The sequence below is a fragment of the Hylaeus anthracinus genome, unplaced genomic scaffold (genome assembly GCF_026225885.1).
Source record: "Hylaeus anthracinus isolate JK02 unplaced genomic scaffold, UHH_iyHylAnth1.0_haploid 5, whole genome shotgun sequence".
NCBI classification, from domain to species: Eukaryota; Metazoa; Arthropoda; class Insecta; order Hymenoptera; family Colletidae; genus Hylaeus; species Hylaeus anthracinus.
In genome coordinates, this window is record NW_026535322.1 from 3,503,219 (window position 1) to 3,516,500 (window position 13,282).

The window sequence follows — 13,282 nt, forward strand, 5'->3', positions numbered from 1 at the left end:
TAATTTATGATTATATTTCTTTTTCTAGAATGTAACATAATTATGGAAAACCTTTTCTGTTCTCCACACAACTTTATGGGAACGATATTCGAGCAATTCATAATAGAATTGCGCTAGAGTTACAGACCTGATTTTCCTCAGTGATTGGAAAGCTATTTATGATACTTTGGATTTTTATTAAGAATTAAGTATGATTTTACTAATACATCAACTATGAAGCTCAGAACAAAAAAATAATACACATTACTGCATCTGTACCATAAAGACCAAATAAACCTAAATATATATCTAATATATAAATAGTGGAATGGAGAACTGAAGATTTTTAGTATAATGCTTCATATATTGATGTACTCACTGATCCGACACTATACCATTTACCATATATACTACTAAAAATCAAATTGCTACTTGGTATGTTTCAATTATAACATAATTTGTTTTATCCGTTAAGAAACATTTGCTTTTTTTTTTATATAGAATAAGAGGCCGTTCTTGGATGATGTCTCAACCAAACACGCTCGATACATGCTCACTTTTATGCTACATGCATAAAAAGGCACATTATTATGTCAAAATATTGATCTCAACAACCTGTTGTTAGCTAAAATCCTAATAACACTAACAAAGAAAAAGTAAAGTAAAGCTTGGTAAAAATGAGCACACAGAAATATAAATTATTAAAATTTAGAATGGTCTATAATAGTAATTACTGAGACACCTCCACAGATTATGAAATGGCACTTATGCACAAACTGAAATGTTTACTAAATACATATACAGGCATTTCTTTTCGTTTTAAAAAACTTTGAAGGCATAAGTTGTTCTTACTGATTATTACTTTTATTACACAGTCTGTGTTTCCAGTTTTTAAGATTCAAAATATGACTCTTGTTTTAGATTGTATTTATAACCTAAAAGTTGAAACAGCATTTTCTTAAATTAAATGCTAGTGCATATTTTTACAATAAAATATTACAATTACAATAATAATTTCACATATATATGAAACATGGCCTAAAATTAGGAAATGGTTAAGTAAAAATATACGTTTCCTGAATTTTGTAAGTAAATATTTCTGTAAATTGAAAACACTGATTCAACTTTTATAGTCATCATCACCTTCTTCTTTTTTTTATACAGGTGTTACTTCTTAGCGTACATCTTTATTGGGCACCCATTTAATAGTATTTGGTACCTTCATTGAATCTCGCCCTTTGCTACCGCAGAAAGGAAGAGGCATCAAGTTTACACATGGTTAGGCTAAAAAGTGCTACCCTCTGGAGGCTGAGACAGTTTCATATTTTCTTTTAGTGTCATCAAACGACGGAGCTCTTGAAGAACTGTCTTAATTGTGTATTCTCGTTGCCACTTTGCAAGTACTGGCACACTGCGGTTATCAACCTATAAAATTTAACAGATACATAATACAAGTACACATCTTCATTATTAATGAATCTAAATGAAATCAAATACTTACTGCACCAGTAGTACTGTTAATACAATTCATATTAATCCTGCTTAAAAATCTTACATTAGGAGCATCATCTGGATATCTCTGACCACAATCAATTTTCAAACTATACATTCTATTTTCATATGGTGTCTAAAAAATCAATGAAACTATACATTCTTAGGTATATGTAGGTATATGTATACAATTAAATTAATCCATTCAATGTAAACCCAAATGCAATAAGAATTTATGAAAAAATTACTCTAGGTGGTCCAATTATCATTCCAGTCCAATGTGTAAGAGTCATGTCATCATCATTTTCCAAGCCCCAACTGATTGTGCCATCGCCTACACCTTTCTGACCTTGTTCTAATTCCTCTAGTAAACGAAAGTTTCGAGGCACAACTAGAAATGCAAAATAAAAGTTATCCTCTATGGGACTGCAAACGAGAAACTCGTAATCAAGGATCCTAGGACAAGTACAGGTTATGAGTTTGTGACTCTTAGGCATGGTGTAACCTGCTACTCGTTAATACTTTTATAAGCTTCTCTTAATTTCATTATGCAGCGAAAACAAAATAACAAAGATATCTTCAAAAACTTGACGTATCACTGATTACATTTAGACACGTTTACAGTACGTGATAACTTATTGTAAAAGAAATACGACAGATCTTATATTTTTTCGAAATCGTGTGGGTTCGGTATTCGTCATGAAATTTATCATGCTATTCATTTGATATTTCCCATAAAAGTATTTAATTCCTAAGGTGCCATAGGTCTGTTCGTCGTTCGTATCTTTAGCTCGTAAAACAGACATAAAATACTTACCTACACCGGTAGTGGGTACCGCCATGATATCTTATTTTTGTGAAGCGCTGTATATTGTTCTAAAGGGTAGCAAGTAACACCAAATAATGTACTGCGAACCGATCCACTTTAAAATACACGTATCAATTATAACAGGAGTCACCAAATTCCAGGGCAAGGAAAATAATATTTAATATTCAAGCGAAATTCACTTTACGAAAATTCAGCCAACCTCCGTGAGGTTGTCTGTTTCCACAGACTACTCACTTTCTAGACGGGTTTGCTGCATCGTAAATCTCAGTTCTCAGTTGTCGGCGTTGTTTTTACAAAGTTCTAGACTACTTTCGCATCTCAGTACGTTGAAAATTTTTCGTGTTTTCGTTACATTTAAAATTACGAATAGAGTCATAAACCATATTTGGATAATTCGATTTACGTGATATTCGACTTTTACGAAAAACGAATTAGTCGCGTGAGCGAAGGACTGTACAAGGTGTATTTTTCTATAGAAGGTGTTATTGGAATTAATATATAAAACTAATGAAGCTTCATATCTTTCGGATTCATTTATACATTTTCAGTTGCATAGAACCGCTGATAAATAAACAATCTAGCGTCAATTTTGCGAATGTCGCAAATCTATAGTAAAATATTCAAGAAAAGTAGAGCCCTTCAAACTAATTATTTGCAGGTATATATTTAAATCTGTCAATGCATACGAAATTTATAAGAAGTCATTTATTGTTAAAGTGTTGTTGTAATTTGCGATATTGTTATTTTAATGTTTCAATTTGTGATTAATTTTACAGTTGACGTTATACAAGTATCGAGCTTACAATAGAGGGACTGGGTATAACATTTTTTTTCGATATGTAGTTGAATGACATGAACGCTAGAGGGAAGGGAGGTTGGTAGAAATGGCGGTGGCTGGTAGTGGGGAGGAAGTCGGTAGCGGTAGTATCGCGGCGGCCTGCGCAAGAGCAGCCTGCCAGGTAGATTTTCCAATAATGAACAACCCGTGGTAACTGTCAGTCTGCTCGTGGTGCATTTCGTCGACTCTTGCTGCGCACAGTGTGTTCCGGCGTGTGTTAAAATGTGCTGTACGAGTAATTAGATATCTCACCGAGCGCGGATTACTCGAAGAGCGACGGGGATCCTGCTGTAGAACAGGTACGCGGAATAAAAAAATAATATAGATTTTTCGCGTTATAAGAAACTGCCCCCGGGCAGCCAGTGTGCCGTTTGACATTCGAGGAGATACACCTACCGGAGTGTCCACCATAATAAACAAACGAACGCCATTGACCTTTAAGGGTGCATTGTCGGCAATTTCGAAACATTTCCAAGTATTATAGTCACGGTGGACGATTGCTCGTGCTTTTGTCGACAAATATTTTCCTTTTCGGAGAACATTCTAGTTTAAATAATGTTTGTGTCAATGGTGAAAAGATTCTTGCGAGCGAAACTGTAAACAGAACGTATCGATAAGCTGAAAACTTGCACGAGTGTGTATTTGATAGACGTACTTCGCGATTATTTCCGATTTCAATGTTTGGAGTACGTTGGTCAGTGGCATTCGTTCATAAGAGTAGCGAGTGGAAAATAATTCTTACGATTGACATTCGCGATATCCTTTCTCGACGGTAGATACGTACATGTTTTTTTAAAATAATTTTTACATCACGTTTGATTTTAAGATTTTATAAATATGCATGCATCGGGTGAATATCACATTCTTTCATCGTTCGATTACATGTGCAGAAGAATGTACTATCGTCTCTATCCAAAATCAGCCTCTGTTGAAATCTCGTAAACATTCGCGACAGCGTCTTTTAAATATTTAAACGCGGTTCACGGAGCAACTCTGTAACATTTCGTAAACGTGCAACTGAGCTCTTACGAAGCCAGCTGTAAATATTAGCCGAAAGTGAAAAGAGAGAGCAAGCAGATAAATCATTATCGATACAGCCACGGTTAAGTTTCGATAGTTTCGCATTTCCAGAGAACCCCACGATTAATATTGATACTTTTCACCTCTATAGATGGACAGTATTCTTATCTAGATACAATTACGTAGTTATAGCAGTTCGAACTATACAGTGAAATCATGTTTCACGTTTTTTCGTTCAATCGAAGCGCAGCAAATGTATCACTGTGTAGTATTTCTATTTTTCATCTATTCGAACGAAATTTTACCCATCTCTGTACGTCTATTGCATCGTTGCCCGTTTTCACGCCATTCGTCGAACAGTTCTCAATGAATCGTTCGGCAGCGAACCGTGAAAAGGAGAGCAGAGGCAGTCGACGACAAAAGTAAACGAGCAATAACGAGTCCTTCGATCGAGAAGCTACGTCGAGTGACGTCTACCAGAGATGGGCAGAATTTTAAACGTATAATAGCTAACAGAATAGAAACTTCGTGCAATGATTTATTCGCAACGTTTATTCGATTAACGGTTATTCCGATAAGCTGTTACCGTCCCAACGTGAAACGTATTTTGATCGTAGTTTTTATTGAATAAATAACGGATCAAAAGTTGTTCATCTCTCGTTCGTTCTAAGAATTTTCTATCCAGATAAGCATTTCGCTGATCCCTGACCGCTATGGTTCAGGTTCAGGTTCAGGTATATACCGTTATAAACGCGATTAACGTTGGCAATATTTGATTCCTAAGCGGAATCGTCGCACGGGGGCACGCATTTCTTTCGAAGCAGGTGGCGCCATATTATCGATACAAAACCATAGAGATATTATAGACAAAATAAGGGAGCCTAAGAAAAAGGACACCACGGTACTCTGCCTATTTCTATCGATTAGCGCATTTTTATATCATTTTTATGTTAATGATAAATGGTTATCGTTTATGCTTTCTACAATTACATACATATTTTACATTCACATTAATAAAGTACAGAGATAGGGTATTACGTTTTTTTTTTTTTTTTTCGAATAGTGGAACATTTTCACATATTGGCAAGCCTGGCTCCTGCTCTATCAATAATATCTTTATGGTCAACTCTCATGGAGAAGTTCTGCCCTAGGTTAAGGTACAATTCGAGCGACATGAAAATTTCCTTTCGTTTAATTGTACAGGGTGTCCCAAAAATGTTGTAACACCTTGAAAGGGGTCGTTCGGAAGGTGATTTGTAACAACTTTTTCCTTAGCAAAAATGTTGTCCGAGACTTCGTTGAGGAGATATTAACGGAAAACATTGACCAATCAGAGCGCGCGTATACTGTTGGAACGGCCGCGGTAGCGTATGAGCGCGGCCGCCTATCGCGTAGCCTACGCTCAACCGGCATACTCGCGCTCTGATTGGTCGGGCTCTTCTGTTAATATCTCCTTAACGAAACCTCGGACAACATTTTCGCTAAGGAAAAAGTTGTTTGAAATCACCTCCTGAACCACCCCTTTCAAGGTGTTACAACATTTTTGGGACACTCTGTATATTCGTCCGTGTCGTTGCGTGGCGTCGCCGGCACGCGCGCACTGCGTTGCGTTTGCAAGCTTTCACCGCGAATCGCACGCGCCCACTTTGCAACGCGGATTGACCGTTATCGTCCGCGTACGATAACGTTGTACCGAAATCGCCAACAATCTGGCTTCCAATTGCACGGAGTGTCTTCGAAAGTATGGGCAGGGTTACGCCAGACGCAATTTTTCCCGAGAAAACAAGCCTAAAACGTGAAATAGAATGTTTTCCTACGAACTTGTCGAGAAAATTCATTTTGGAGTACTCGCTGATCTGACATCATGGACCCACCTGAGTAACACTCATTTAATTTTTATTCTTTTAAGACAATTTTGATTATGAGGTTATATGATCCTATATGGTTGTAACATAACCTCGAAAACAATCGTAGAGACACAAATGTTATTGTAATATCTTACGACATATCGTTTTACTACTATTTTAAAATAATTATTTGAATGCAAATTTCACGAGTATTCATAAATTTACAATTGACAATTGTGCATCAGATTTACGTGCTCCTTTCAGTTTCCGTTGACGTAGTTCGAGTTTCTAACTTTGTACCAAAAGTAGTTGCTATTTAGGACACCCCGTACATCAGAGAAGCAAACGCGCTCGAAACTTCTGCTATCGACTCGTGAAATGGTTCGCTCTATCCGTGAACGGATCTGCGCTTTGGAAATTGAACGCAGATTTGTTGTCTATTGTATCGGGGAAATTGACCTAATTTCTCCCTATCGCTATTCCTTTAAATGACAGATCTGCGATCGTATGCTTTTCAGCCGTGTGTCGGAAGCATCGAAACAACGGCAATTAACTTTCCGCGTCGTTTGTCCCCTTGTGCGTCAGAAGTGATACGCGGTTCCAGTTTTATCGCGTTATGAAAATTGTCCCGTACTTCCTCGCTCGATTATCGTTTCGAACAACTCGATCCACGAGCATTATTTATCTCTCGCGATGATTAGCGGCTTCGAAGGGCAAGCAAAGTAGACAAATAAAAATAGTATTCATTTGTCTTTTCTTTTGCGTTGCTTCGCGTCAGCAACTAGGCCTCTATTAGAAACTGTTGTGATTCGTAGGGAAAGAAACACTCGAGGTGAGGCAGTGTGTCCCGTCTCGGAATAATCGCTGTTTTTCCACTGTTTACGATTAGGGTCATTGAAGCTGCGGTCGATTTTCGACAACAGGCGATTTCACGGCAGCTTCGCCACCGTTTAGAAATTTACCAAGGCTTTTCGCTTCTGTTTTATCGCTCAGGGAAGGAAACGTGCACCGTGGCCTGTGTACATATAACCACGTGCGTTCGAAGTATCCTCGGATGCGACGGGCTAAATGCTCGTTCGAGAGGTTGTTTTATCTTTTTCGTAAGAGGGAGGAGGATTCGACGAACAGTCTGTGTATTGTGTGGCGTGGAACACAGTCATCGATATGCTCCACGAAACGGAGAAACGAGTATACAAATATTTTCTACGATAGAAAGATTAACAGAAACGAACGCATCGCTGTACTTTCCCACGGTTCGAATATTACTGGACCTATAGGAGGTTCGGTATCATTCACATAGGTCAGAAAGTAAAAATAAATTATGCGACAACCCGAGACGATTTCCGTCTCGTGGAACATTTAGCGTTTTCCGCCCACTGACGACATTTAAAAGATAGAGCACCATGTGCGTAAAAGTAGCTTTAAATAGAACAAGATGTATCTCTGCTGGAGTTTTAGATAGATTTGCGTCAAAACAGCTATTGAGAGAAGTTTGTAACGGTGATAGTGCTGTGACGTCAGGTGACGCCGTGACGTAAAAGTTTCAGTTTACATCTTCTCTCATTTTCCACTACGTGCTTAATTACAACTCAAGTACTTAGTAGTTTGACTAGTTTTTTATTAGTTTGTCTGGAAAGTCCGTGCCGATTTTTGGTAGATAGTACACATCTGTTTGTATTGAAATAATTGAAAACAATTAACGTGGGTGCATCCCTTAAAAGGTGAAAAGGTCGTGGAACAAAATGGTATTTATATAATTCAATAAATATATATATATCAAAATTCAAATGTGCCTTTGAATTTTTCTTAAAAATTGGCGCGAACTTTCTGGACAACTCGATATTTTATTCGCGAAATCGACGAAATTGATGTTTCTTTACGCGTGGAAATCTTATGGTTTTCCTCCTTATTTATCACTGTCCCCAGGGAGCTGTAAACCAGTCATCTCGAAAGTTTTCGCGTAAAATGAAAATCGTGCAGGAACAGAATTCCTTATTACGAAATAACCCTCTTCCCCCCGGGACGCTCGCGTCGTTTTCGAGCCGTGTTTTGAATGCAGAACACCGCACCTCGCGAGCAACGCCATTTAACGTCGAAACGCGCCCATTAAGGGATCTCCTGGTGTCCTCCATTGTTCCACGTCCGGCCATTATGCTCGACTTTTGAAAATTAGAAGAACTCGTACTCCATTACGTCTTTGTGAAACGTTTCATCGAATGCTTTCCGTATTTCACGGCCTTTGTACTATTCTGCACACGGGAATGCACATTTATTGTTTTGTTGCTATGGGTGTCCAAGTCGCTTAAACAATATCACATTTCTCATTGTTACTGCATATATTAAATTCGTGGAATTTGAACTTAACGCGAGAATTATACATTTCTATAATTGCAATTATATATTTCTTTAACTACGTTCGATCAATATATGGCACAATAATTCACCACTTTGTTTTTCCAACAATGAATTTAAACGAAAAGAAAACTTCAATTGAAGTTAATATTATTCCTCACAATTTACCAGTTAATTCTTCCCTCTTTCCACGAGTACAAAGGAAAACCGCGCGCGTAATGGTTTGCACAAACTGCAGCGTTCCGTTTTCGCGAATTTCTTGGCGATTAGAACTTTCGGGGAGGGCCGTGATTCAACGACGCTGTAAACGCAATTTTTGTCCCTTGGTCGGTTATATTTATTGCAACCTCTGGACGGAACTTGGCCGGTAAACCTAAAACATCGCAGGACCCGCGGCCGTTAACTGTACAACGCGCTTCCGTTGGATTCATGCCAGTCGGTACGTCGAAAGTCGCGATTTAGGGGGCGGGGACGCAGCTTTTTTTTCCCTTTTGCCGTGGAGGGTCTTTTGTGCCCTTGGAGACTTCATCGACTCGGTTACCACGGCAGTCTCGCATCCCGGAAGCAGGTAATTCGACGTGTTTGCGTTACGCCGCACTTGTTGTTGCGTTCCCAGATAAGGATATTAACTTTTTATTTAGACAATGCAGGTGCTCGCGCAACGTGCATTTTCAGCGTTTTCGGGCGAGCCTGAGAGTCCCTTTCGGAAGAGAAATTGTAGTTCTTATCTGTCACTTGGTCTTATTTCTAGAATATATTGTGCATATGTCCTGACAATATTTTTTGAGTAAGATTGTATGAGATCTCATGATTATATTGTTTTCTCTTTCTCCTGTGAATATTTTTTCACCATGTTCCCTCACGTGGATGCGACCGAGATCGATACTCTTTTCTCAAAGCGAAACACATTCGCTAACGATTTCATCGCTAGACGCTCCCGTGCGCGTTAGTGATGCAGGCTGGCCAGTGTTTCGATTATTCCCGCCGCCAATGAAAATACTGGAACGCAGGAATCGATTTATTGACCGTCCCTCCTCGCGACGTTTAACGTAAAATAATATCCGTTCGTGTAATTCCCCGTGACCGGAACAGTTTCGTCGAGAACTCGGCATCATAAACGCGACGGACGTGCACTGGCGTCGATAAGAGCAAGTCCCCCGATTACTTGTTTGTCCAGCTTAGATAGTACAGTATCCGATATGTTTATTGCTTTAGAGTAACGTTAATTAAACGAAGGAAAAAAATAAGCATTCATTTTTGGTCGATATCTTGGAGTCCACGAAGTTCCAGTTCGTATCATGTTTGTTTTCTTTAAAAATTCAACATTTATTTGAACCAAACAGTAATGTCGTATGCTTGCCACTGTTAGTTATTACTTGGTAGGATTAAAAGAAAAAATTTATTAAGAAAAGCAACACCATGGGTTGACCAATTAACTTTATTTTACTTTGAAAAATATTCGTCCGGATACATTTTGCCCACGTGACTTACGGAATGGCTATTTCAGGATTAAACCAGTTTGTCGATGCGGGTAGAGGGTGGGAAAATCGGGAACAATGCGTCTATGCCGATTGCCGATGAAAAACCTGCTGGAAAAATCGATGGACGGCCATTCTCCTTGTTTTCTCCCTAGCCCCTGTCTCTAGGGGTTGCTGGGAACCCTCCTTGTGATGTGTCCTTCGGAGACCATCCCTTGCTTCACCCTCGAAATAGTTAACGAGATTCATCGCGTTCGTCGGTGGTAGGGTAGGCTTTCTGAAAAACGTATAAGCTCCTTCTAAACTCCTGTCGCGTGTTGCGTTTACTCTCGCTTTCGCAGATCGATACGCACTTTTACGCGCGGCACGCGAACACTTGTTTTCGTTCCCCTCTCAGCGTCGGTCTGTCTTGAAACTCATGAGAACTGCCTGGCTTTTGCTGGCCTATCATTATTTAATTACGTTTTCTCATTTATTTCATCGCGAACGAATAGTTTCTGTCATGCCTGAAAATAGCAATTGAAAACCACTTTTAATCATTATTTCATCATCCCCCTGGCTGTGTTTCTCCGCTCCAAGCGCAGAGTAACCGATTTCATTCGTTCTAGTTTTCCAGTTGCCCCATCATTTGCCAATTCCTAGATCAAATTCTCTACCCCTGTATATCGATAATTAGCCGTTCCAATTTTCGAACCCCCGTGCAAGGTGCAACTGTATTACAACTATTCAGAATGAAAAACCGTGTCAGGATTTCTATCTGTAAATCGTGCAGTGATCCAAACGAGGCTACGAGTCTTCTTTCAAACCCCTGAAAAAGCTTCGAAAAGTTAAGAACTACTGGTCTAGCGTCAAACCGTACACGGTGGGCAAATAGGTTGCCGTGCTCATTAAGTATGTGAGGTAAAAAGCGCTCGTCGCTCTGCCGTCTATACATACGTATATGCGCGTTAGAGTTAGAGGGACCCCTGTCGGGGTGGTTGTACTATTGATTTTTTTCGCCCTGTCCCGTTGAATTATCGAGAGGCTCTTTTATGTGGGCGATCCTGCTGGCACATTGTGCTGTCCAATGACGAAGGCGCGGAGAACACTGACCGAGAAGAAGTGATAAAGGGTCGCGATAACATGTGCGAACGATAACGCTGGACCCCTGGGTGGCGGCTGCTGGAACGGAACAAAACCCGAAGATCTGGAACGGACGAAATAATCGCGAGCCTTCATTTGCACTCTGGGGTACTTCTGATTTAAGTCCCTCGAGCTAAACGATCGGATAGAAGTAGAGTCGGGCATCTTCTATTGTTCCATTGGTCCGAGACCGAGTCCTAGTCTAACGTACGCGGTTAGTGACGATCGCGTGCATTGGTACACGCGATCGAACAATTACGATTTTACGCGAACAATGACCATTACTTACGATCACAATATTTTTTTTTTTTAATTAGCACATATCATAGCAAAATGAGATAGCGTACTTGTACGTTAACAGTGACTTACACATAAAAGTTGCTCGGTAGGTTAATTTGTTAGAGATATTATCGAGTAAGGAATGGTCCAATTTAGCCTTGGCAAAGATAGAGAGCGTGCTTCCACTGCTCGGGGAAAAGTGGCGTAACGATTAATATCAGGTGTAATTGTTGCACGAGAGCGAGTGTCTGGGATGGTCGAAGGTGGATAGGAACGGCTGTCGTGGCGAGGACACGACGCCAGCAACCACCCCCGTCGCTTTCCAGTCTCTTGCACCACTGTATGGTATTACATCCAGCCGGGGCGCAGTTTAACCGTAATAACCGGCGCGGAGGTGTGCGTTGCACAGCGTTAGATTAATCGAGCGAGTCGTCTACGTAAGGCGTATGGCACGTAGAACATTTCTCACCTGCTCGTTCGCTCCTTTCTTTCTTCTTTTCCATCGTCGGGCACGTGTGACGACGAAGAACCGAAGCCACTCGCGCGGCAAGAAGTGAACGGTCGTCTCTCTGCCGTCGGGCACGTATATTTGGGATTCGCCGTCGACAGAAATACGGCCACACATGCATTCGTGTTAAGCAGGCCCTCGTACATCGCGAATCGCAGATGTTATTTAGCGTAGGAGAAGAATTCGGCTAGCAAAAATAATCTAGTTGACTATTTTAGGTGGGATGATCGAATTAAGTAAATAAATTCTTAGGTAGAAAAAAGTATCTTTAGGACACGGTTTTTTGGTTTCGGTAAATAACTAACGATAGAAAAATAACGAGCATTGTAGTTTTCCTGTATGACAACGTTGTGAACGTCTCCTTCGTCAAAAGACACAGGCAGACTCGACGGATTTTCTCTGAGAGGCTTAATGTCGGACGATTAAACTGCAGCCTAGCGGGGACAATAACTCATTATAATTTTAAACTCGCCGCCCGGCGTCTATTTAAGGCTATAAGCGAAAACGTCGCCTCGTTTCGAGCGTTGGTTCGTTGCTTTTCATTTAAGTAGAATCCTGTCTAGTTCAGCGCAGTCTATTATTCATTCAATTACTCCGTAGTAGTGAATTTATTTATTAGGACGAGGCAGGTCTATCAATTGGGCATTATTCGAATTAATTGAGCCCACGAATGGCTGGAGTAATCGTCTTATGAGGGTTGTATACAGTTGGACGCTCAAAATGGTGGCTCGACTCTCTGGACCTTCTTTTAGTTGAGCTGTGAAGTTTGAAAAATATTTTTGTAGTTCAGTGGTAGGTACAATTCGTAAACAAGTGATGTATGTGGTAAAAATTCGAATTTTCGCATTTAAACAAAATGTAGGATAGAATAATTCTAACACTTCCAAGAGGATGCCTTCTAAGCAATTGGAAGCCCCTAAATATTTTAGAGCTATCGATAGCTACCCACTATCGAAATCCACGAGCCCAATCGTGCTTCGTCGAGCAGTCTGACGACACCCCGTCACGCGATCTCTCACTTTTTACTCGATTTCCTTCTCCTACTGTCGATGGCGGTATTAAACATATGCTCGCAATCGTACGAAGTAGTCCTTGATCCAACCAAAGGAACCGATTGCTTGTCCGACAGGCATTATGTCGACGGCGCGCGTACGTATCGAAAGGGGGGTAGTTATTTCATCGCGGAGGATCGTAATCATCGCGTTGACAATAGGTCCTCCGCTACGAAACTGGCCCAGCTGGCCCCTCGGTTTTTACCGCTTATTTACCACTTTCGTGCACTCTGCGCACGTGAACCCTATAGCCACCCCAGTCTACCACGCACGTGTGTGTACCCACATGCATACCCGAATCATGCTATACCTCAGTGCTTCTCAATCCCGCATTCTACCAGGGAACATTTCTTAGTATTGCCTTGTTAAACATTCGCAACTCTTTCTGTTTCTTTTCCTTTATTAATGCTTATTGGTAAGGATACCTAGACGTCCCAGTAGAATGCTTATCGATACCTTATTTCATTTCGATAAAAATATCTATTTA

The 13,282-nt window shown here is 40.3% G+C and overlaps 2 protein-coding genes across 3 annotated transcripts in view; one reads left to right on the forward strand and one right to left on the reverse strand.

The window, feature by feature from the left end:
* Window positions 1-821: 821 nt before the first annotated feature.
* LOC128895332 (ubiquitin-conjugating enzyme E2 variant 2) lies at window positions 822-2,539 on the reverse strand. Its single transcript, XM_054157844.1, has 4 exons — window positions 2,288-2,539; window positions 1,719-1,861; window positions 1,481-1,606; window positions 822-1,404 (listed from the first exon to the last, which is right to left on the reverse strand). Exons 1-4 carry the CDS (start codon window positions 2,310-2,312, stop codon window positions 1,264-1,266), a joined length of 435 nt encoding a protein of 144 aa, XP_054013819.1. The 5' UTR covers window positions 2,313-2,539; the 3' UTR covers window positions 822-1,263.
* Window positions 2,540-3,162: 623 nt separating this feature from the next.
* The window catches only part of LOC128895320 (tyrosine-protein kinase Src64B), a 40,989-nt gene continuing 30,869 nt past the window's right edge, over window positions 3,163-13,282 (forward strand). For both annotated transcript variants that reach the window (XM_054157819.1, XM_054157820.1), the window contains exon 1: window positions 3,163-3,436. The gene's annotated coding sequence lies outside the window, so the exon portion shown is untranslated. The remainder of the gene's footprint in view (window positions 3,437-13,282) is intronic.

Excerpts from the sequence above, each read along its gene's own strand:
- LOC128895332 (XM_054157844.1), bottom strand. The coding sequence starts at position 2,312 with ATGGCGGTACCCACTACCGGTGTAG. Across the intron at positions 1,862-2,287 it reads GGTACCCACTACCGGTGTAG|TTGTGCCTCGAAACTTTCGT; the intron begins GTAAGTATTTTA and ends TTGCATTTCTAG. Across the intron at positions 1,607-1,718 it reads TGATAATTGGACCACCTAGA|ACACCATATGAAAATAGAAT; the intron begins GTAATTTTTTCA and ends TTGATTTTTTAG.